General features: G+C 45.6%; 2 protein-coding genes across 2 annotated transcripts in view; one reads left to right on the forward strand and one right to left on the reverse strand.

Annotated features, from left to right (window-relative positions):
- The first annotated feature begins 4521 nt into the window (after positions 1–4521).
- On the forward strand, positions 4522–17770 carry PLEKHB1 (pleckstrin homology domain containing B1). The gene is made up of 7 exons (XM_015600294.2): positions 4522–4816; positions 6025–6100; positions 7236–7388; positions 8018–8120; positions 9217–9256; positions 15794–15893; positions 16458–17770. Exons 2-7 carry the CDS (start codon positions 6064–6066, stop codon positions 16592–16594), a joined length of 570 nt encoding a protein of 189 aa, XP_015455780.1. The 5' UTR covers positions 4522–4816; positions 6025–6063; the 3' UTR covers positions 16595–17770.
- A 4389-nt stretch (positions 17771–22159) lies between these two features.
- RAB6A (RAB6A, member RAS oncogene family) overlaps positions 22160–25467 on the reverse strand; it is a 59931-nt gene continuing 56623 nt past the window's right edge. Inside the window, exons 8-9 of the mRNA XM_025042874.1 lie at positions 25412–25466; positions 22160–24446 (exon numbers count right to left, since the gene is read on the reverse strand). Coding sequence (XP_024898642.1) covers positions 24382–24446; positions 25412–25466 — 120 coding nt within the window. The 3' untranslated portion in view covers positions 22160–24381. The remainder of the gene's footprint in view (positions 24447–25411; position 25467) is intronic.

Raw genomic sequence — 25467 nt, forward strand, 5'->3', positions numbered from 1 at the left:
AGTCTATAATTACTTGGAGCAAGAGGAAGAAAGTTCTGATACAAATGACAAGATGAGCACATGAATGAGAAGCTGAAGACCTTCAGAGAGCAAGTCAAAGACCTTGAAGAAAAGCTGGAAAGCATCATTTGTTCTTCTCAAAAACAAATTATTTCTTGAACTATAAGGACATGGTCATTAAACAATAGTGTAGGAAGATGAAAGAAACCTCTTTATCTCAAGACAAGTGATTGCAGATGTGAGACAAAAACATGGAAACAGTGATTAAATTTAAGCTTCTAGAAATGGATCCTGATGCATCTAATGATCCAGATGGAACATTTTTCAAGGAGCATTTGTACCACCCCCCATCTCTGGGCATGGGGTGTGTTTCTTCTGAGATAGGAGAGTCTCAATGCCCCTCCCTTCAGACCTTCTCCTTGGCTGCCAGGTTTTCCTCCTGCATTCCCAAATCTGGCATTTCCAATAGATTCAAATGGAGAGTTTATGGCAAGAAGACGTCTCCTTCCTCCCTGTATTATGGTTCTCCAGAGAAAGAGAAGCAGTAAGCCATATATACATATAGAGAGATTTATCTCAAGAAATTGGCTTATGCAGTTGTGGGGGCTGGCAAGTCTGAAACCTGTAGGGCAGGCCAGCAGGCTGGAAAATCTCAGGCAAGGCCTGAGACTATAGTTCACATACTATACTGTCTTCTTTCTCAGAGAAATTTAAGTTTTGCCCTTAAATTGCTTCGACTAATTGAATGATTATCAAGAATAATCTCCTTTGCCTAAAGTCAACTGATTATAGAGGTTAACCACATCTACAGAATACCTTCACAGCAACATCTGGATTAGCATTTAATTAAATAACTATGTACTACAGCCCAGCCAGGTTGACACATAAAACTAACTCCTTCTGCTCCAAGAAGACTGGACGAATCCTTCTGAGATGGCTTTCCACCAAGAGGCTGTTGTCCTCTTTATCCTCCATCATGGGCTGGGTTTTTTTCTGGATACTCGCATCCAGAATGGGAATGGAAGTATATTACCTTCTAGGTTCACTGAGTCTCCACATAGCCCTTCTACTCAAACTTCTGAAACACTGAAAGGACCTTACACCATTTCATTTATTTTTCTTCAAAATTACTTTTTAGTTATCTAGAGTTTTTAGTTTAAAAAACTTTCTACAAGTCAGCAAGAAAAGAAACCAATTAATCCAACTTAAAAAATAGACAAAAGGTTAGAAGAAATATTTCTCCAAACAAGATATCTTGCTAACAGGCACATGAAAAGATGTTCAACATCATTGGTCATTGGGGAAATGCAAATTCAAAACCACAATGAGAAGAATTTTCACCTACTAGGATTGCCATAATCAAAAAGATTGTCAAGGATGTGAAAAAATTAGAACTCTCATAGGTTGCTGGTGAAAATGTAAAGTGGTGTAGCCACTCTGGAAAATAGTTTGACGGTTCTTCAAAATGTTAAACATATAGTTACCATATGACCCAGTAATATCATACCCAAGAGAAATGAAACATATGTCCACAGGAAAACTGTATGCAAATGTTCAAAGCAACATTATTCACAATAGCTAAAAAGTAGAAATCATTCGAATGTCCATTAACTGATAAATGAATAAATAAAACATGGTATATCCACACAATGGAATAGAATTCATCAATAAAAAGAAGTGAAGTGTCGATACATGCTACATAATGAACCTTGAAAATATTATGTTAAGTGAAAAAAGCCAGTTACCAAAGGCCACAAAGTGCATGATTTCACTTACATGAAATGTCCAGAGGAGTAAATCTATACAGATGAAGTAGATTTGTGGTTACCAGGGGCTGGAAGGAAAGAGTATTGAAAATAACTGCTAAAGGGTATAGAGTTTCATTTTGGGGTGATGAAAACTTTCTGAAATTAGGTAGTAACGATGGTCGCACAACTCTGTGAATATATTAGAACACTGAACTGTACACTTTAAAAGAGTGGATTTTTGAGTATGTAAATTATACCTCACAAAAATTATTTTGAACTTTACATAAGTGGTTTTACTTTTGCTCAAATTGCATCGACAGAAATTTCAGAATTTTTAAACAAAAAGATAACATTAATTCTTCTCATTATATATATGGTCTAGAAAATGTAACTGGTGAATTTTAATTTGATGAACCAGTCCACTATTTTTTAAATGATATATTATTATTTGTGAGCTGTTCATCCAACAGATACATTTGAATAGCAAAATATTTTTCTCTCTGTCTTGTAACCACAGTTACAAGAGAAACATGAAAGTTACTGTTGGCTTATTGGTCTCAAAAAATTTTAGTTGATTAAACAAAGACAATCTCGCAAAGCCAGAACTGCTGGAGCTGGGATTCCTGCTATACTGTCAGCACCTCCCGCTTGTCAATCCACACTCTACCCGTTAACACAGCTCTGGAAATTAAAAACAATCTCAACAGTAATAATCAGGCTTCAGGAGTCTATGAACTCCCAGGAATTATATGTAAAATATGATGCGGGAGAGTCTACACCCTTTTTTAGGGTCTCAAAGAGGGTCATTGACCAATATTTTAGAGACATATGCCAGGTAGGGCTGCGCTTGGACTCTGTAGCAGCATCTGTCGTTTAAGGTTGCAGAGCAACCTTTCCCCCTTTTTCTTGTCAGCGATGGGAGGGTGTGTGTGTGTTGGGGGGGTGTCTTCCCCCTGAACATCGCACTGCTGCTGGAGAATCTTTCCTTTTCATCTGGTTGCTAAATCCAAAGAATGTGATCTAGGAGCTGTCTGCACCATTTCCCCAGCCTACTCCTCTGTGAAGAGGCCAAACAGCCCTTCACCGAAGAGAACAGGGCGAGTTGGGGTAAGGAGCAGGATCCAGATACCTTGAGGCCAGCTCCACCCTTCCTTTCCTCCCTTCTTCCCTCCCTCCATCGCTTTCTTCCGTCCTTGTGTGCTGCTACAGGGGTGGAAAATTTAGCCTGGAGAAGGTAGGAGTGGGACATTCCAGGGATAGAAAGGCACAGGGGTGGAAAAAGGCATGGTTTGAGAGACCTGGTTCTTGGGGCTGCACGCAGGGGATGAGCTCAGTGGCTAATAGGATCGGCCATGGAGAATCCCCCAGCAAGGCACGCACTGCACGAAGGGCCGAAGCGCCAGGGAGGTTCGAGGTCAGGATTACAGAAAACCAGGAGCGAAAGAGGGAAGCTTAAAGGGCCAGGCTGCGCAGCCGGGACTAGGATGATGGCACTGTCCAGCTCGGCTGGAGAAAAAAATTTAGCCCCGTCCTCAACCAAGGGAGACGGACCAGTCCCATCCCCCTACCCCGGGGAATTTTAGCGACGCAAAGCCGAGACCACCTCCAAACCACGGGTGACTTGTTATCCACAGTGAACTGAAGGTCAGAGGACAAGATCAATTGGGGAAGTTGGGGAAGGGACTGAAAAGAAAAGATGACTTTCTTTAGGATCCGTGTGCCCCATCTCCTCGCCTCCCCCTTCCAGCTCCCACTTGGTAGCACCTTCCTGATCCCCTTATCTCTAAGGCGCTCAGGGAAATGCCCCCCTGCAGCAGCCTTCTGGGAAATGCTGCCTTGGCCGCCCAGGAACCATGAGCCCTGCTGCCCCGGTAAGGAAGAAGTCTGTGGGACACGAGGAAGGGCCTAGGGCGGTGTGGGTGCCCTTTTCAAATAGGGGAAGGGACAGGTTCTCTGAATGACATCCTGGATTGGCTCGTAGGTGGGGGTTTGTGGGGCTGAGCTATTTAAGGAAATGATCCTGGATGGGCAGGCCAAGGTGGTAGATACAGAAACAGCCTTCTTTCCCCACTTAAGCCCCATTCAATCATGAATTTTTGAGTGTCCTAGAGGTACCTTTCCAACCCACAAATCTGAACACTCATCTCATCTTGAAATCCCCTCCCCAGGCTCTAGTCACTGTGTCATAAGTCCAAGCTCTTGAGCCTATCATCCAAGGCCTTTGTGTTATATCCTTGCTCCCCTGCAGCTTCATCACCTGCCACTTCCCATGCCCTCCCTACCCTACTTCCCAAACACACTGAAACGCTGGTCACTCTTTTGAACTTCCTCCTTCAGTGTGCATATGAGTCTCCTAGGTTTCCTACTCATCCTTCAAGACCTATTTATGTCTCCACTGGGAAGCCTTCCTGAACCTCTTGGGCAAAGTCAGACTCTTCTTTCCCATTGTTAAATCACACCCCGTGCTCTAATTGTGTGTTTACGTTGTCTCCTCCATCAGACTGGACGCTGGGGAAGGAAAGAGGAAGGGCCTTGTTGGATGCTTCTTTGTGTCCCCCACGGGCGCTCAGCGCAGTGCCAGGCACAAACTGAGTATTGAGAAAACATGGCCAAACTAGAGCCTGGCTTCTCCTTGCAACTTTACGTTTTTCTAGAAAATTAGTTCAATATTCTTAGGAAAAATTATCTCATGATAAAAGAGTGAACAAATGCCTTGTGGTTAACAGCAAAATAAAATCGCAGGTGCGGCCTCTCACCTGTGCTCCGGGTCAGAACAGGGCTGCTACCCAGGAGTAGGCTTCGTACTGCCAGGCTCCAGTGCTGAGCTGCAGACTACACGTCCCAGAAGGCCTTGTGACAGTACATCTCTCCACGCCCCGCCCCCTCCCAGAGGGGTGAGGCAGGGCCAGAGGGCGGGGCCCAGCGGCTGTGAGTCCCGGGACGCAGTCTGGGGAGTGAAAAGCCCCAGGCGCTCTGGGGCGTACAAAGCGCAGGCGCAGCGGGTTGGGTGGCAGCAGCATCAAGTAGCGGCCGTTTTGGCAGCAGCATCCCGCAACAGGTGTAGACAGGTGGGTGCATCACGGGGAGGCTGGAGAAGGAGTTTGCAACTGGCTCTCCTGTCTTACCTGTGTCAGGGTTTGAAGAGGGTGGGGAGAAGCAGGAGAAGCAGGGGCAAGGCCGTGCCTTCAAGCCCAGGTGTGGCAGCCCTTGCTACGCAGTAAGTGGGGGAGGGGCAGAGATACCTGCTCCCACGTAAGTTGCCCTCAGGAACAAAGGGAACCTGGATTCCAATCCAAGCTCATCACATACATGGACAAGTCACTTGCTATCGCTTAGAGTGTTTATCTGCAAAATAGGAGTTTAAAAGATCCTACCTATCTAACAGTTAGTTACAGTAGGGACAAGGTAAAGTGGTATGTACAGTGGCTAGTATACTTTGCTGCACATTGAATCACCTGGGGATCTTTAAAGACTATCAGTACCTGCCTCCTGCCCCCAGGCGTTCTGATTTAACTGTTAATGGGGTATGTATGACCTGCGTTTGGGGAGTTTTAAAAACTCCTACTGGTGTAATGGTTAGAAGCCAAGACTGCTGGGTGTGAATCCTGGCTCCGCTGCTTACTAATCGAGTGGGTCTGAGCAAGTGACAGGGCTTCTCCAGGCCCCAGTTTTCCGGGAGTAACAAGGATTGTTGTGAGTCTTCAATGAGATAATAGACAAAAGCACTAAGTGTACCTGGCATAGTGCTTAATCTATCACAGCTGCTACTGAACCATTATTTTACACACTTTGTAAATGGCCCAGGTGGGGTTCAAATGTGAGGGAGTCTTTTCTTATAAAGGTCCCTCATTTATTGCCATGATTCTAATATTCTGTGCTGCCAGTATTTCAGAATTCCAGGGTCTCTAACATTTTACGAGCTGCTCCCTCCAGCCTCTACCTGCCTCACAGACACACTTCTACAGATCTAGAAACAGAAGCCAGGAAGAAGGGGCTTGGCCAAGGTTATGGAGCTGAGATTGGAATCCAGGCTTCTGACCCCCACTCCCATCCCAGCACATGGGTGGCTGCCCTGCTGATCCCACAGGACAGTGCAGCCATTATCTGCTTAGAGCAGAGAATGGGGAGGAGAAAGGCAGATTTGCCTTGTTTACTAACACTCCTTTAAATGTTTCCTCAGTGGCTCCCCTGGGAAGGGTGGGGCTCGGGGCTTCTCTCTGGGGAGCTGCTCTGGAGCTACTGATGCAGCCTGTGTGTCCTGTGGCTCTTCTGACAGGTCCCGCCTGACTCCATCCTGGAAAGTCCTTTTGAAGAAATGGCCCTGGTGAGGGGCGGCTGGCTGTGGAGACAGAGTGAGTGACCCTGGGTCCAGCCCTTGTCTGTACTGCACCTTGTCCAGGAGTGAAGGAAGTAGCTATGACAGTGAACCCTTCTCCCAAGAAACCAAGCCCTTTTTATCCTCCCTTCCTTTGTCCATCTCTTTCCTGTGCCTGAAATGTCCTTCCCATTACTGATTGCTTGGTAAGCTTCTACTCTTCTTCAAAGTCCAGCTCAGATGTCCCCTTCTGTGAGTAACCTTCTCTGACTTTTCCTCTAGCCTCCACCCCAGCTCCTGCTGTAGCACCAAACTGGATTAGAGGCTCCGTTCTCCGTTCCCAGTGCCTCATCCATATCCTTGTTATAGCATCAATCTCCTTATAATATAACTGTCTTTACCTGTGCATCTCACCACCCCCAACCCCATACAGGCCCCGGACTGGGAACTCTTCAAGGGCAGGGACTGGGTTTGATCCTCTGTGTGTCCACAGCACCCAAGCCCAAGACTGGCCACAGAACAAGGCTCAACAAATTTTTAAAATGCCTGCTTTGGAATCCATAAGGCTCTAAGAAGCTCTCTTATGTCTTTGCCCTTTCTGTTAAGATTTCCAATCGCAAAATGTGTGAAGCTAGGGCTCAGCTTCCAGACCTACCTCTGAACAGAGTCATGATCTGAACAACAGCTCTCCTGGGCTAGTAGTCCCTCACCCTCATCCCCGCCCCTGCCCCACACCATGACCTATTCTCAGTTTATTCAGTTCAGCAAGCCCCGAGCCCAGGTCCAGCTGCAGCCCCCAAGTCTTGTGGAAGACACAGACACTACACAAATGACAGTCACATGAGTCAGAGATAAAAGCTAAGATGGAGACTCAGGGTAGGCAGAGGTCTTCGCCCTTGAAGAGAACTGGGATTTGACCTTGGAAGCCCCAAGGAAATAATCAGGTCATTCGCTTACCATTCGACACATTTATAGAGGCCCTACTATGTGTTAGGGAGGCAGTGAGTGAGCAAGACAGAAAGAGGACCTGCCATCATTTCAGGGGATAGACGAAGAAGGATGATTACAACACCGGGGGCCTGGGAGTGGGGGACTCCGGGAGCCCATCCAGGGCTCCTGCTCCCAGTAGGCTATGCGATCAGCCTTCCTGGCGGGTCTGGATTTTCACACAGGCTCTATCCTCCGCCGCTGGAAGCGGAACTGGTTCGCCCTGTGGTTGGATGGGACCCTGGGCTACTACCACGACGAGACTGCACAGGACGAGGAGGACCGCGTGCTTATCCGCTTCAATGTTCGCAACATAAAGATTGGCCAAGAATGCCAAGGTGAGAAGAAGCCCTTTCCTCTCTGGCCCTGTGACTATGAGCATGGCCCTCCCAGTATGTCTGTCTGAGAACACCCACATTGAAAGGTTCTTTGCAACTTTCAGAGAGCTTCCACAGACATTGCTTCTGGGCCTCTATCAACTCCAATTCATGTGGGTATGAATTAAGAAATCAGTTCTTTACTGAGTTCCTACCCTGTGCTGGGCCCGGGCCCTATGCGGGGTCACAGAGGTGAGTCAGACACGCAGTTCCTGCCCTCCAGACATGCAGTTCTTGCCCTCCAAGTGCTAGGAACTGGGTAAAGATGAAAGGAAGTAAGGAAGTGCAGAGAGGTTAAGTGACTCGCCCAGAGTCACATCAAATCTTCTCAACTGAGCCTCGGGTTACAATTATAACAGGGTTACTGAGAGTTAGATGTACCTAACTAAGAGAGCAGGCAATGTGGAAGGGTTGAAAAGCTGTAAAGAGTAGAACAGGATCCCAAAGAAAGTGTGTGAGATCACAGGAGGTTGGTAAAGGCCGATAAACAGGACCCAGAGAAGTCAGTTTCTTTTCTTGTTCCTGGTGTACTGCGGCGGGTACCTGGGGCTTGTGTCCTGTGCAGACCCCTTATCTGAGTCTCCCTTTAGATGTACAGCCCCCAGAGGGCCGGAGCCGAGATGGCCTGCTGACCGTGACCCTACGGGAGGGCTCCCGCCTGCATCTGTGTGCAGAGACCCAGGATGATGCTATGTGAGTCTCTCACAGGAGAGGATGGGATGGGATGGGATCTTTGGGAATGTGACCACACGCCTCCTCCTCACTGGGCCTTCTGGTTCCTTGAGGTTAAGAAGAGAGGACAGGAGCCAGTCAGTTTGGTGGAGCTGCCCAGAGTGGATTTGATGGCTCATAGTGATTGGTATGGTACTCAGTAAACTCCTCACACGGTCTGTGATGAACTCAGGCCTGTTGGAGGAGGAGTACGCACACCTGCCTCAGGTGTGTGGCCCCTGATCATCCAGAGTTGAGTACTTGTCAGCCTCACTTGGGGGTGACATAAAGGAACAGAGCCCTATGGCATTCTCAGTGGACCCTCCTTCTCACTCCTTTTGAGAAGATACCCTAGTGGGCAACCGATCTGAGGGGTAGACCCTGACCTGCCTAACAGAGGCATCCCGGCATGCAGTGGGGGCACCCCAATGTCAGATGCAAATCTACACTGCGAGGCCGAGTGTCTTACTCAGGCACCAGCTGCTCGCTCACATTCTTTCCCTTCCTACCCTCTGGCGGAGGCTCAGCTGGCTTTTGCGTTGTAGGAGAGTGAAAGAGATGGAGTGTGTGGGAGTGGGGCAAGCTGAGCTCTGGGTAGACAAAGCACAGAGCCGTCTTGTCCACCCCAGCCAGGCGCCATGGCAACCAACAAAGGCCCAATTGTCCAGTGTCCACTGGGCCTTTCCAGGGCTCTGGGGTCAGAACTTTGGGGAACTGTTTGTAGATTTGGGATGTGGATGGGGCCTACAGCTAGAGAACCAGCCCAGGCATGTCAGAATCTGAAGGCCCCTAAGAGACACCCCCAAGCCCAGCTGTCTATTGTCTAGATGGGGAAACTGGACCTTTTACAGGGTAAGGACTATGAACTAAGAATGAATTAGGAGGTCCCGGTTCAACTGAGGGCTCTAGCCATGGACTGGGGCAGGGGAGGGGGTCACCTTTGTATACTCAAAGAGATCTCCCCCTTCACAAGAGACTGGGGCTAGAGACTGGGTGGGAGAGGAATGTCTAAAATGCAGGGGCCCATCCCTCTTCTCCCGAACTCCCTCCTCATGGTCTGGTGGGGTTTGCTTTGCAGAGCATGGAAGACGGCGCTGTTGGAGGCGAACTCCACCCCGGTGAGCCCCCATTCCCCTCCTTTCTCCTCCCCACCCCTACCTGCCATGGAATCATGGGTGACGCAGACTCGGTCTCTGCCTGCCAGGAGTTCTCAGTTCCCACATATGTGAGTAAATAGACTTGTACAGACTTAGATACCCTGAGACTAAAGTGGAAAAGGACAGAAGATAGCTCGCTGGTGTTTGGAATAGGGAGAGAGAAGCCTCCAAGAAGGCTTGTTGAAGGGAATGGCATGTGAGCTGGGGGAAAGGAATGGTCTTTTATCGAGCAACTATTATGTGCCAGGTGTGGTGCAGGTGCAATTCCAGCTGCTCACAATACTCCTGTGAGGCTGGGATTATTGTTCCCTCTTTGCAGATTATAAAACTGAGCTTAATTCATGCACACAACAAATATTTACTGACTTCCTACTATGTGCCAGGCACTGTGCCAAAGGCACAGAGGTGAACTAGAGAGATGTGGGCCCTGCCCTCTGAGACTCAGCCTAATGGGGAACCAGACATGAAGCAACTAATTACACAGTTAATGATTCCATTGCAATGGTGGTATTGCTCTGACAGAGACATGCAGTGTACATTCAGTGTGCAACCACTTTGGTGGCCTGATCCAGGTGGGAATTCATACAAGGCTTAAAATAAGACCTTAAAGATAAACAAATAGACTGGGTGAAAGGGTTGGGTGAATGGAACAGCTTTCTGGGATGAGGGAACTACATGTGCAAAGGCCCTGGGAAAGGTAAAGACTTTGGCAAGTTGATTGGCAAGTTGAGGAACAGAAGGAAGGCTAGGGTGGCTGGAGCTCAGGGAGTAATAGGGCAGTGAGGAAGGAAGTTGGCAGGGCCAGGCATTATGGGCTGTGTTAAAGATGTCAGTTCCTGCTAAGAAAACGGGGAAGTCATTGAAAGTTTTTAAGCAGAGAGATAGCATGAACAGATCAGACCAGATTTGTATTTTTCAAAAGATAGTCTGGCTTGTAGGAAGGGAATGAATTATAAAAGGTAAAAGTAGATGCCCAGAGACCAGTTGGAAGGCTGGGACAGTGTCCAGGTGACTGACTGGAGACCTGGATTAAGGCATCGCTGGTAGAGACAAGCTGATGAGGATAAGATATATTTAGGAGATAGTCAACAGATTCCGTGCTTGCTCTTTCTATCTGTGGTACAGTGGAGCCCTTCTCATCTAGAGAGAAAGTCCTCTGGGAAGTCACAGGGAGGACTAGGGTGCATCTAGAAAACCCCTTGGGCATCTGCTTGCTGAGGACTGTGCGTGGTGCTGAGCACCTGACATCGGTTATAGCATGTAATCTTCCAACAACCCTGGTAGAGGTTGACGTTTTTAGTCTCATTTTACAGATAGGGAAGCTGAGGTTCAGAAAAGAAGTAATTTGTCCAAAGTTTCATAGTCTTAAGTCAGTGGGAGAGCCTCTATTGGAACCTAGGTCAGTGTGAGATTTTGAAGGGAGGGCATTATCTGCAGAAGGAACTGTATGAGCAGAGGCAAGGATGTGATACATGCACATGTGTGTGTGCACATGTGTGTGTCTAAGGGCCAGGAGTCTGGTCTGGCTGGAGGGTAATGCATGGAGGGAAGGAAATGGGAGAGAGAACCTCTGAGGACCCATGTCATATAGGGCCTTGAAGTCCAGTTGAAAGAACTGAACTTTATCCCAAGGGTTATGGGGAAGAGTAAAGGGCATTAAGCAGGAGGGCTGTGGTCAGACTTTGGAGAGCAGACTCAGGCTTCTGAGTGGAAGCTGGAGAGGAACCTGGGAGTGAGGAAGTGGTGAGGGGTAGTCAGCAGGGTAGAGAGACTTCCATTTGGGCTAACCTGGCTCTGAGCTCCAAATCCCCTTTATACAGGGCAGATCAGTCCCACCCAAGAGAGGTAGAAGGAAGGAGGTGAGGGCTGACCGTTCTGTACTCTGTGACTCTATGAAGCTGCCTTGTCCCTTCCCTGCCTGTCTACTTTCCTGCTGCTCGGCTTACCACGTCTCTCCGCTCTGACCCACCACTCCACCTCCCCCTGCTCCACACACACTCACACACAAGCACACTCGCTCTGGACCCAGGGCTTGCTTGAGCAGGGTGTGTTTGCGCCTCTGTCTATCTGTCTCTGAGTGTCCATACCTGTGTGTGAACCTCTCTCTATCCTATGCCTTCTAGGCATGACCTGTACTTTGTCCTTCCACATCCTTCAGGCTTTTACCCCACTGAGGGAGAAGGCTCTAGGAGGAGCCCCTGACCCAAGCTGTTCCAAGGAACACAGGGCTGGGGGTCAGCCAGGAGCAAGGCTGGTGGGGGTCAGTGAAGGGGGCAGGTGGGTGGGAGGGCAGATCAGAGCTGTTCTGTCTTCCTTGGAGGCTGGGAGCCTCAGCAGCCTGAAACAGGTAAAGATGGGCTAATTCTAGAGAGACACTGCTAACACTTCTTCTCTGTGTAACTTTGGCTAAGTCACCCGCCCCCCTCCCCGCACCCCGGTAAGCCTCACCCCATTATCATGGGCTAAGGAGGACGAGGACAGTCCAGTCCCATCCCCTGCCCAGCTGGCAGAGGACTCCAGTAGGCTTGTTAAGAGCTCTGAGTCTCTCCAGATGTAGAGGGCCTCTGACACCTTCCTCCCTCCCCCTTCTTGGGTTTCTGTGGCTTGAGCAGGCCCCAGCCGGAGCCACCGTCCCTCCCAGGAGCCGCCGGGTTTGCCCCAAGGTCAGGTGTGTGACCAGCTCGTGGAGCCCCTGTAAGGTTGAGAGGCGGATCTGGGTAAGTGCTGGCTCAGCCCTCCCTGCCTCCATTCTGGCCACCAGGATGTGCCTCCAAGACTGGGCCTAGTCACATCCTTTCCCTGCTCACAAATATTCCATGGCTCCCCATCACCCATGGGACACCAACCAGTCCTGCTTTCAAGGCCTTGGCCTACCATAGGCCTCTCATCCCCTGAGATCCAACTGTTCTGCTATACCCTCTGTCTTAGCTGCTCTAGACCTTTTCCCTCTTCCCAGTGTTTGCACATGCCATTCTCTCTGCTGCAAAGACCCTTAGTTTCTATATTCGCCTGACAAACTGATGCTTACCCTCTAAGATCCACCTCAAAGGCTGCTACCTCCTCAGGGAAGACTTCCCAGACCTCCAGGCATTGTCACATCCTCCCACAGCCCACTGCACTAATACTTTGTACTATCTTCATTCTGCTTGGTTTCAAATCTACTTATTTCTGTCTCTATTCTCTCATGACTCCTGGAACTTCCTCCAAGGCAAGGACCAGGTCTGATCAGCTCTGTCCCTATGGAGCCTGGCACAGTGCTGGGTATAGAGCAGGAGATCGATGAGTACTTAGTGATGAGGAGAGTCTCTTTTGACTCTTCTTATTCCTAGTGCATGAGGGTCAGACACAAGGAGACCTCAGGCTATGTTCACTGAATGAACAAATGAGTGAATGAATAAAGGAAGCAGTGAAAAACTTTTGTTACGACATTACTACTGCATATTGTTATTTAGTCCCTGTCTGATTACCTGCTTCCCACCCTGCCCCAATGTTTCTGGAAAGCAGGATTTGAGGATAAATCCTCTCTGTCCTCAGTGCCCAGCCTGGCACGGGGTGGGTGCACTGCAGGGCTTGCCTTAGAGTACCTGTGCTCTTATGACCAACTGTGAGCTCCTTTTCTAGCACAGTGGTGCTCAGTGTGGCTGTGCATTAGAATCGCTTAAGGACCTCAAAAAAACCAGCAATGTTCAGATCCTACCTCTGGATGTTTTACTCTTGTAGGTCTGGGGTGGGGCCTTGGAAATCTGTGGTTTAAAATTTTTCTCCTGCTAATTCTGATGTGCAAGAACCACCAAGCCCAGAAATGCTAGGACCACCCAGTTTCTTAGATGTAGCTCTGCTGGATTCTCATTAGGCCTTAGGAATGGGCAGTGTAGGAAACCCAACTTACAAATGATAAAACTGAAACTCTGAGAGGTCATAACTTGACCAGGGTCACTTAATTCATCAGTGGCAGGGCTGGAAATCCCAGCCCAGCATTCTGAGACATCCCCCATACCCAAACTAGTTTGTTTAAAGTTGGGATTCCTAAAAATAGGACTTAAAAGGCTATACACCTTTTAAATCTTGTAATAAATACATAACAGCTTTTCTGAGGAAAGGGATCTATTTACATGTGACCTCCTGATTGCATGACCCTGTCCCCAGTCTCAAAGGGGGCTGGGCCTATGGAGAGGGAGAGGATCAGGGATCAAGGCCTTTAGTTCTGTCTATGAAGTCTCTAGGGGATACCCTTCCCCGTTGCCAGGTGATCCACATGATTTTACCTTTGGGCCTCTCAGGCCTGGAGGGTAGAAACAGGTGTGTCTCATGGGGATATGAGGTGGTGTTTTCCATTCTCTCCAGAGCCTGACAGAGACACTGGCTCACTGTGCAGCTGCAGAGCAGCGTAGGCTCTGGATCTCAACTTCTCTACCAGTAAAATTTGGCATCTGAGTGCTTAGATCTCCCTACTCCCTTCTAGGCTTAGAGCTCAGATCCTGGCCACCCACCAGAAGCCCTATCAGATCACCCTTGGGGAAGGAGCACAATGAGGGAAGTCACTTGAGACTGAGCATTGTTTGTCTGAGCCTCCATTGCTCTGGGACTGGTCATTGTCTCTAACTTGACATTGGATTTAGAGTTGGATGACTTCACTTCCAGGCTGGCCCTGTATTTGATTCACTTGTGATAAATTCAATACATTAAGCACCTACTATGTTCTATTCAGGCCTGATTAGACCCAGTCCCTGCCCTTGGTGGTGGTAATGGGGGTATCTCCAAGTCTGATGAGAGAGATACTCATGGGGACACAAACAATGACACTACAGTGATTGGTGCTGTGCTGTGCTAAGGGAAGTCTAAGGGCAATGGGTGCCCAGATGGGACCCCAACAGAACCTGAGGTTCAGGAAGAGTGATACTTGAGTTAAATCTGAAAGACAAGTTAGGTGGTTGAATAAAAAAAGGTGAGAAAGGCATCCTCATCAAATGGCATAGAGATTTGAAATGATGAGGTGGGCTTGGAGAACTTCCCTTTACAGACAAACTTTTTGAAAGAGATGTCATAACATGTTGGTTACATCCCTTACCTCTCAACCATTTTCACCGCCCCACAGTCTGGCTTCTTCCCCCAATCGCTCCTCTGAAGCGTGTTTTTTCAAGGTCACCCATAGCTTCCAAGTCACTAAAATCATTATCTTGTTTTCTTGGCACTGGCCAAGAGGATGGACAGAAGAGCATATGTAGAAGATAAAATCATGAGACCTGGTGACTGTGATGTGGAAGACGAATGTGTGAAGACAAGGGTGCCAACCTGATGTCTTGGTCTGAGTGCATGATGGTGGAATTTAGAGAAAAGCATTTACAGAAGATCAGGTTGGGGTAATGGAAGGATAATGAAATCACTCTGAGATGGCTGGTGTTTAAGACACTTGTACTTTTAAGGGGAGTTGGATCATTCAGGTGTGAAGCCCAGTCAGAGAGAGATATGGGGTGGAAGGGGGCTAAGGAGAAGGAGCCAGGAGAGAAGGGGATCCTACCCCGTCAATAGTTCTGCTGCCCTGTGGGTAAAATGAGGGGCTTGGATTAGGAGCTTTCATTTAATTCAGCATATATTTATTGGTTCTTGTTAATCACTAGGCCCTGCTTGTGACATAAATGAATCAGAGTCCCTGCCTATAGGTAGCTCGCATTTGGGGTGCAGGTAGGAAAGGCCAAGTGGAAGGATAGGAACAAGAGGCACAAGCATAGCCCAATGAGAACTCAGGAAGAAAGATTCTTTCTGAGCTCAGACGGGCTTCCTGAAGTAGGTAGTTTTTGAGTTAGGCTTTGAGGGGTTGATAAAAATCTAATGGGGGAATGAAAGGAGCAGGGAGTGCATTCTTCCCTCCCAGAGAGAACACTGACCATTCTTCTTTGAGCCTCCATCCCCAGCTCTGTGGTAATGTGGAGATGATAATGCTCGTGTAAGGAACAGAGGAGGTAACATGTGAACACTTCCCTCAGGACCTGGTACATGGTAGATGCTCGATAATACTTTAATTATTTCCCTTTCTTACCCTACCTTTCCCTTCCTTCCTGCCCAACCCATTTTTATTTCCTGGGCCTGAGACTTGGTCAGGTCTCCATCTCCATGGCTAGAAGAGTAGAGAAATCCATTGGGTTTCTTCAAGTGGAACCACTGGAGAGGTGCTAGCAAATATTAGACTACCTATGAAGGGAAGGGAAGTTGGGAGCCATGGAGAGTTTTTGATCAGGGGAGTGCTAGGTAGGAGGCCAGGGCAGGAAAATGGCATCACTGGGAGCTGGTTATAAGGGCTGAAGCTTTAGAGGACAAGGACCATGGACCTTGTGGAGAGGCAGGGCCTTTCTTCAGGAGCTTGCTGTTCCCTGGGGACCCATTTCTAAACTTGGGGAGGCATCTCCGCGGGCCCAGTGTGACTTGAGCTGGGTGTGGTGGGTAAGGGATCGAACCTGGGCCAGGGAGTTCCAGGGCAGCTAACCCAGCGGGGCTCCCCAGGTGCGTGTCTACAGCCCGTACCAGGACTTCTATGAGGTGGTGTCACCCAACGCACACGAGGCCACATATGTCCGCAGCTACTACGGACCGCCCTATGCAGGTAAATCTTGGGCCCATACCACCCTTTCCAGATCCAGCACCAGGCCCTGCCCATGGTCCATCAGTCGGGACCAGGCCCCATCCTTTTAGAGACCACGGATTTTCCCAGCAGGACCCTCCACAAGGGTCTCCCCAATGCCGAGACTCGACTAGCTCTTGCACCAGAGCCCCTCCCCATTCCAGAGCTGACCTCACCTCTCAGGCTGGCTGGCCCTTTTTCTCAGGCTACTTATTAATACCAGTTCCTGAGCGGGTAGCGACCCCTGGTGGCTAATGCGGGAACGGGCGCCTCCTCCGGGTTCCAGGTGTGGTCTGGAGGTTCTTAAGAGATCCCGGGGTTTTCTAGCCTTTCCACTCTAGTGCAAGGTCCTGGAACATCCGTAGCAGATCCAACGCCTGGAAGCCGTGGGGACGGGAAGCACGTCCTTCACGTTAAGGCCTCAGTTTCTCCGACTGGGGAACGGGAATGTGGGCTCAGGGCCTCCCCTTGGTTTGAGCTGAAGTCAAGCGGGAGGAGGGGAATGAAGATAGCTCTGCTTCCTCAAGTCCCCGGCTCTCTCCGCAGGCCCCGGCGTGACGCACGTGATAGTGCGAGAAGATCCCTGCTACAGCGCGGGCGCCCCGCTGGCCATGGGCATGCTCGCGGGGGCCGCCACTGGTGCGGCGCTTGGCTCGCTCATGTGGTCGCCCTGCTGGTTCTGAGCCCTAAGACTTGGCGCGTGGACCCTGCGCATAGAACAGACCCCTTTTTCTCCTTGACCGCTACCCTCCAACATTCAAGCCCTGCCCAACTTTTGCACCTTCCTCTCCATTAGCTCCTTCTGAGCTTGGATTATACCTCCTACTCACCCTCACTCCCAACATCGCAAGCTATTATCCCAGGCACAAATGCAACTCAAAATCCTTGCATATACCGTCAGACAGCCCAGGTATCCGTCACAGACATAGATATGTTTCCCTCAAACACATCAAGACACAGAAAACACAACTCATGTGGCTTCAAGTTCTCAAGGTGCTGGAGACACATGATTTAGGTTCTTCCCTGGTGGCTCCAGGCCTGGTGGGGAAGAGTAAACTCTTGACAAGGTGGAGTTGTCAATCCTTTGGCAGTATGAGGGCAGAGTGAGAAAGGTAGGTTAGGAGTAAGATTGCTGGCTGGAGTGCAGAGCCCTAAACATCATGGTACGTCCAAGGAATTAAAGGGGAGTTCACTTGGGCTGGGGTGGAAGCAGGGGTCAGATCATGGTGCCCCTCCAGGCTAAGAAGCTTGCTGGGTAAGAGGTAGATGAGTTTTTTTGGAGGGCAGTTTCATGATTGCATGTATAATGAATATTTTGCTGTTTTGTTAATACTGACCCAAACTCAAAACATTCCCTGAGTTTAGCCCATCCTTCCCACTACCAGCCTACTGATCCCCTATTCCTTCAGTGGTCAGAAATCACCTAATTCCCATGTCAGGGTGCCTGGGGCAGCAACTGAGCTGAACCTGGGGTCCCCTTAATTAGGGAGATGAGATGTTTGGGACTCTAGGATGGTGCCTCCACCTGGAAATGCACTTCTGCTCCCCAGAAGCTGGGTACTCTGTCCCTAGCTGTGGCCAACACCATGTCAGGCTCTGTCTTTTCCTTCACTCTGGGGGAGATGGGTTTTTATTCCTGGGGCTCAATCTACTTTTGTCTCAGCCCAGGAGGCCCCACATAGCCTCCCTGCAGGCCCAGCAGTCTCTCCATTTGGTCTCTTTCTAGTCTCCTCCCCCATACTGTCCCAGTCACCATAGAAATGCAAACATCCCTGCCAGAATAGCCTGCTAAAGTTCCCCTGTAGATAGGGGCTCCAGTGGCCCTGTTACAGAGACTAATAAAGGTGTGGTTGGCTCTGGCCCTGGCTCTGGCTTTGTTTGTTCTCCCTGGTCCCTGGTACATCTCCATGACTCAGCTCCTTCTAGTGCCTTTCCTGGTATAGAGAGGAGTGTGGATTCTGAGGTCAAGTAGAACTGGTGACAGCATATGAGCTGAGCAATTGAGGCAAATCACTTAACCTTTACGGATCTTGCTTTTCCCACCCGTAAGATAGCAGGCTGAAGTTGGCCCTCTGCAAGGGCTCGAGAGAGAAACTGTATCAGGGTCTCTGTCATCTGAGCTGATGGGTGATCTGTACCCTGCCTGCTGAGAGTTGTGTGGTGTTGGGGTCTTTTCCAGTAGGTTCCCATACTTCTAGAGGTGAGTCAGTGAGTTGGTTTCAGAGATCAGGTGGCCAGGGAAGGAAACATACCATTTTGGATTAGGCCTTTTGAGGTTGCAAGTGAAACCCCCTGCTCAAACTGACTTAAGCTAAAGGGAAAACATTGGGCCATATAACTGAGAAGTCTAGAAACTATTTGGTCCAGGACTCAAACAGTGTCACTTAAGATTGCTTTGTTTCCATCTTTATAGCTACTGCACTGGTTCATTCAGGGCTGCAGTGATTATTCAGCAGCTCCAGACTCTTGGGTTCAAGTCAAGCCAAGAGAGCTTCTCCCTAATGGTGTGAATAAAAGTCCTGGGACTGATGGATATTAGCCCAAATTGGGTCCTATGGCCATCCCTGAATCTAAGGTGATCTGGAAAAGATTGTCTAAAAGAGGGCTTAGAGCAGGATGAAAAGAAGTGAGCTGGGTGGCAAAAACATAAATGTCCACCTCAATCATATTCTGAGACACCAACTTAGGAGACAAACAATAATTCAATGAGGTAGGGGACGAACATGATGCAGTGGGAGCTCTGAGGAGGAGGTATCCAACTCTACCAAGGGGACTGGGGAAAGCTTTGGGAGAGGAAGTGGAAATTTAGGGTGAATCTTGTAGGATGAGTAGGAGTTTGCCAAGTAGAGAAGGGAAGGAGAGCTTTCCACATAGAACAAATGGAAGAGGTGGCATGAGCAAAGGCCTTAGAACACTGATGTCACAGTGGGATTGCACAGTGAGAAGGGGTGGTGAAAGCGGCTAGGTTATAGAGAACATCCCACAGCTGGGTTAAGGGATCTTTTCTTTGTGCCCATACAGCCTCAGGGTTACCATTTATCATGGTCCCAATGACTCCATGTTTCTTTGCTCTCACCCCAAAGAACAGGGCAAGAGGGATGTAAACGGACATTCCAAATGCAGTTTGCTTAAAAATTTCTCCACTAATAGTGGATTGAAGCATGAATTTTTAATCTCCCAGCTGTCCAATAGACAATTATAAAATTTACACACCCAAATAAGTAAATAAAATTCATGCACCTACATTAAATGTTAATCCTCACAAACAACACAGTCAAATCTGTGGTGCCCCCTGGACCACATCTGGCTCACACACTATTTTGTTTGGTCAGTACAGTGTTTTTACAAAGTTTTGAGTTAATGTGATACCACTACACACCCACCTAAAATGGCTAAAGGTTTTAAGTGACATTAAGTTCTGATGTAGAATTGGAAATCTCATAAGAGTGTTAACTGGTATAACTGTTGGAAACTGATCCAAAAACAAAAACATAGGCATACCTCATAACCCATCAATTTTACTCCTAGGGTACGTACAACAAAAATAGGTACATATGTTCACCAAAAAATAAGTCATAGAAGCACTGGAAAAACTCAAAGTCTAGAGTAGATAGACACAATGGTATATTCCATTCACAAAATGGAATACTATTCAAAGTGAATTATCCATAAGTATATGCAGAAATATGGGTGAATCAAAAAAAAAAATAGCAAGGATGATTCAAAGTGAGAGACATGCAACTCTTCCCTTCACTTTAACACATGAGGACATTGTAGGGTTATTAACTTGTCTAATTTCAATATTGTTGTGTCTCAAGGAATAGGGAGGCCCAAGAAGAGGGAGAGAGATGGGGGAATGGCCAGTCAGTGGAGCAGTCTGAACATACGTTTATTATTTGCCATCTTATATCAGCATGGTTTGTGGTGCCCCAAAACAATTCCAATAGTAACATCAATATCACTGATCCCATGAAGAAGTACAAATTAGTAGTTACAAAACAGTCACAGGGAATATAGGTGATAATATTGTAATGGCTATGTATAGTGCCAGATGGGTACTAGAGTAAGTGGGGGGATCACTTCATAACTTATATAAATGCCTAACCACTGTGCTGTATACCTAAAACTAATTTTTAAAAAATAGTAAAATAAAAAAAGGGGGAAAAATCACTAATCAGAAGAGCACCATAACAAAATGAAAAAGTTTGAAATATTGCAAAGAATTACCGAGATGTGATAGAGATACAAAGTGACCAAATGCTATTTGAAAAAATGGCACTGATAAGACTTGCTTGATGCGAGGTTGCCACAAAACTTCAATTTGTAAAAACACAGTATCTGTGCAGCACAGTAAAATGAGGTATGCCTGTACAAAGCTACAGTAATCAAAACCATGTGGTAATGACATAGGAACAGACAACTCAGAAATAAACTCCCACATATATGGTCAATTGCTTTTCAACAAGGGTGCCAAGACAATTCAATGGGGGAAAGAACAGTCTTTTCAACAAATGTTGCTGGGAAAACTAGATATCCACATGCAGAAGAATGAAGTTGGACCTTTACCTTACACCAGATAACAAGAGGCGAAAATCTTTGTGACACTGGATTTGGCAACGATTGCTTGGATATGACACCGAAAGAAGAGGCAAAAATAGAAAAAGATAATTGGCCCTGATCAAAATTTAAAACTTTTGTGCATCAAAGGACACTGTTAAGAGTGAAAAGACAACCCACAGAATGCGAGGAAATGTTTGTAAATCTGTGTATCCACTAAAGGATTAATATCTAGAATACATATCAAACTATAACTCAACAAAAAAATAAAGAACCCAACTTAAAAATGGGCAAAGGACATTGAACAGACATTTCTCCAGATATACAAATGGCCAGTAAGCAAGATGTTCAACATCATCAGTCATTAGTGAAATGTAAAAATCAAAACCACAATGAGATACATGCCACTACACATCCATTAGGATGGCAATTATTAAAAAATCAGAACATAGTGTTGATGAGGATATGGAAAAACTGGAACCCTCATACATTGCTAGTGGGAATGTGAAATGGTACAGCAGTTTGGCATATCTTCAAGTTAAACAGAGAACTATCACATGACTCAGAAATTCTACTCCTAGGTATGTACCAAAAAAACTGAAATCAGTAATTCAAGCAGATACTTGTCCACCAATGTTCACAGCAGCATAACTTAAAATAGCTAAAAGGTGGAAGCACCCCATGTGTCTATCAACAGATGAATGGGTAAACAAAATGTGGTATATATATATACACACATACATACATACACACACAATGAAATATTATTCAGTCATAAAAAGGAATGAAATTGATACATGATACAAAATGGATGAACACTGAAAACATGCTAAAAGAAGCCTTTAAATCCAGTTTAGGAAGATGCAGTTCTTGCAGAAGGCACTCTCCCTAAATGTTTTTTTTTTTTTTTTTAAACACCTATAGCACCAGTATTCCTAGGTGGTCTCCCATCCAAGTACTAACCAGGCCTGACTCTGCTTAGCTTCTGCAATCAGACGAGATTGGGCACGTTCAAGGTGGCATGGCCGTAGACCCTAAATGATGTTTTGAAAGGAAAAGGTAGAATATATAAAAGGCCTAAGACAGGCAGGTCATTTCATCAACTCTTCACTTATCAGGGGTTTTATACTATCCTAATATTACTACCCATATAGACACTTGCACCAGTGTCTGGCCTGTGGCTTCAGTTTCTATAGTAAGGGGGACAGCTATGGTTCGTCCCAATGCAGGGACTGGCCTTTTTATCTGTAAAGGCCTAGATAGTAAATATTTTTAGCTTTTTGGGATGTAAGATCTATCACAACTATTAAACTCTGCCTTTGTAGTGAGAAAGTATGGCAAAGTTCCAATAAAACAATTTAAAAAATAGGTAGCAGGCTGGATTTGGTGGAAAGATAGTAGTTTGCCATCCTGTCCCAAAGCAAAGGTGGGGTTAGGAGTAAGGAGGCAAAGGCAGAAGTTAAAACTACTTTTCTTAATACAGCTTATTATTGCTTCCACCAGTGACTGTTTTTCAGGTTGCAGCCACTCTCCTTCACCCTTAACAGTTAAAAGGCTCTTCTGACTCCCCAGGCATTTCTCACTTCTGTTGTTTTATTATTTTTCTGGATTTTATGTTCACCTTTATATAGTTCTAGAGGAAATAAGAAGCACACACTAATTTACCATCTTGGCAGGAATAGGAAACCAAGTCAATAATTGTTTTCTTTTATTTATATTTTTGAGAGTAAAATTGTGTTTATTAAAAAAAATCTGGTCTATGAACACACTTCACTGCTTCAGTTGAAGAACCCCAAGCAAATAAACATACCAATATTAAAAGCAGCATAACTGGTTACTGTCTTAAAGATACATAAAAAGAATCAAATGCTACAGGATAGGAAGGTAATCACCCCCACCTCAGAAATCACAACTTCTTCCAAATAAAGAGTATAACCCATCTGCCATATTGAATTGATATTTATTTCAGGACATGCCATGTCAAAATAAAACAAAAGAGTCAACCCTTGCCTTCAACAGTAATATTGCATTATAAAAGCACTTTACAACTCCATCCCATCTGTGAGTTACTGGTATGTGGGCTAATGATTATCTGAAAGCATATCTCTATTCTGATCCATAATCCAAGTGCTCTCTGAATATTACAAGGAGACAGTAAGTAGGAAGTGGGGGAGGAAGAGGTTAGAGGAGGGGAATAAGGTTCTCCCAGTTAAGGGTTTTTGTTGCAATGAGGGGATGAGGAAGTATGAAGATATTTTTGTTGTCTTTTCATCTTTACACTGTGTTAAGTAATGCTTACAACATAACTTCAGCAGGCTTTTCCTGAACTGTTAACTCATAAATTTTCTTCCTGCAAACAATGTATTTACAAATGTGTTTAACTTACACAGCAATCTCACAATAACTAGTAAAGATTAAAATGGTGCACTCCTAGTATATTTGTTTGCAGTGTTTTAAGGGAAATACATATTGCCATGGTGATGAAGCTCTAAATATATTGAACAAAACATCTAAAAATTGAAAGTAGTTTAAAAAAAGGCAAAGAAATAAATATCACCAAAAAGATTAACTGTAGCTTAAATATAAAACTAAATCACTAGTTAATTAACCAAACTATACAGATCTAATAAAAAGCAAACCAGCCTGAAAGACCCAACATTTAAAAAAAGCTAGAAAATAAGGCATAAATCTGCATAATATTTTCATTTCCATTCTCTCCTTTTCCTCTTCTAAGTACGCTTTTTCAGATCTGCCTCTAGGGGCTCTATAGGAAACTTGCCATTTTCAATTTGACCGCAAATATCCTGAGCAAAATATTTGCTATTTTGTCAATTTGACCACAAATATCCTGAGCAAAATATTTGCTATTTTGTTGAGGATGCTTAAGCCTGAGAGATCATTGTTTCTACTGGTTATAGTTCTGATCAGGTGCCAAATTTAAATTCTTCCACTGGGGGGGAAAAATTTTTTTTCCACTGGTTCTTAAAGGAATTTGATTTCTATAGTGCCTTGCCTGCATAGCATTAAAAAAAATAAATAAATAAGAGAAGTCTATTGCTTAAAAATATTTTTCTTTTTTAACAGATTATCCTGACAATTTTAAAATCTTGGGGGAAACAGTTCATTAGAAGAAATAATAACAACTTGTTCTGAAGCACTTTTACTTTTCTCTCCCAGAGTCTAACATGTGAAAGGGTTGTTTGGTCAGAAATACATTTTGTGTTCATTTACTTGTAAGTACTATGTTCATTAGGACTCATTTTAAAGATGCACCAAAACATTTTTCTTATTCAAGCACTGATTACCATGATAGTTGAGTTTTGACCTCAAATAATGTCTAATTTTAATATCAGTGCTCAAGAATAATATTGGATATCTTAACAGAAGGCCTAGAACAAGTGGGATCACTAAAATTGAAGGACAACTCCAATGGGTTTGGCCTGATTGCTGCTTTGCCACCTCTTGTTTTGAGGGAGGAAAAGTAACAATAAGGAATGCGGTAAGAGAGAGGTGATAAAAGCAGGGAGAGATCAAGTAGGTAGGCAAGTGCTAATATGAACAACTGTTCCTTAACCAAGCCACATACTGTTGAGATTTCCATCATTCTGAAGTGCATTACCATAACATTAAAAAGGAAAAAAAAGTTAAGAATATGTACCTAATTTTCAAAGTTACCACTGGAATTATGCTGGAATCGTTTGGCTTTTTGTAAAATATAAATAATGAAGACACTGACTTTTTTGTGCTTGTGAAGCTAATAGATCATCTCCACGAGACAGGCAGCAATGAAGAATTGCAATACGTTATTACTGACGGGAAAAGGTTTAAGCCAATATTCACACTGCAGTCAATGAAAGTGTAAGGGGGCCAAAGCAGTGAGCTTCTGGAGGAAAGCTAAAGATGCCATGAGGGATTAGCAGGAACAGCCTCCTTCGCTAACTGGTTGCTCCTGAGGCTTTTCCAGTTTTATGTCAATCACTGAAACAAAAGTTAAGGAGCTATAAACGGGAGAGTACAATTCCAATTCTATTTAACATTGACATCTATAGCAAGCCCCTTCCATTCTTATTTGGCTTCAGAGACTACACAGCCACTATTTCTATATAGCTAGGTGCTTAAATGGAATAAACTTGCTTATATCTACTATATGCAGCAAGGGTTAGAATAAGGTTAACCTCTATTCATGAAAATATATCCTAAGGAAACTATTCTACAGGAGAGAGAAACCATATAAAGATGTTCTTTATGGAATTACCTATAATAAACATCAGAAAAGAGCCTACAAAGAGTTGCAATGAGAGAGAATTTAATGATGGGACTTGACTCTGTAGAACACATTATGCTATTAAAAGAAATAAAGGCTAAGAAAACATAAAACATTTAGAAGTGGGAAGAGCTGAATACAAAGTGCTATGAATTCTATGGCTTATTAAAAATGTCTGTATATGGAAAAATAATAGAATATAAAACAATGAAAATATCAAAATTCAAAATCCTTTGAAATAATTAATATTAGATGCGCTTCATTATGTTGTTTCTGAAAGCAGAGGCCATGATAAAGCTCTAGACTGAGTAATTTCCTGCCTGTGCTGAGTAGAAAGCTTAAATGTTAGAAAAAACAGGGGAAGAAAACATGATATATACTATGGGGAACATGTACAAAGCCAATGGGACTAAAAATTAAGAAGCAGAAGACTGGGATTCTAAGAGTTTCCTGCTCATTAAAAATAAAGCAAGCAAACACAAACTCTCGATTAACTGTAATGAGCAGCAGGGTGCAAAGGGTATGTTTGGATAACCAGATCTCATTTGCTATAGAAAACCTGAGAGTTTCTATGCTCCTAAGTCATCAATTCCCGGCTGTAAAAAGCAATAGTGTTTAGCCAACCAAGTGGGGTTCTAAACACTAGCGATAACATTTTCTGATTAAACAGAAAGGATACTGTCTTCTCTGCTTCTGTCCTGTGTGCTTTCCATGCCAGGCAAAGCTGCTGCAACA

Source organism: Pteropus alecto, unplaced genomic scaffold, assembly GCF_000325575.1.
Source record: "Pteropus alecto unplaced genomic scaffold, ASM32557v1 scaffold7, whole genome shotgun sequence".
NCBI classification, from domain to species: Eukaryota; Metazoa; Chordata; class Mammalia; order Chiroptera; family Pteropodidae; genus Pteropus; species Pteropus alecto.

Bases quoted from the DNA above. Each gene is read 5' to 3' on its own strand.
- PLEKHB1 (XM_015600294.2), top strand. From the start codon at position 6,064: ATGGCCCTGGTGAGGGGCGGCTGGCTGTGGAGACAGA. The intron at 6,101-7,235 runs GTGAGTGACCCT...ATTTTCACACAG, and splicing joins CGGCTGGCTGTGGAGACAGA to GCTCTATCCTCCGCCGCTGG. The intron at 7,389-8,017 runs GTGAGAAGAAGC...GTCTCCCTTTAG, and splicing joins GATTGGCCAAGAATGCCAAG to ATGTACAGCCCCCAGAGGGC.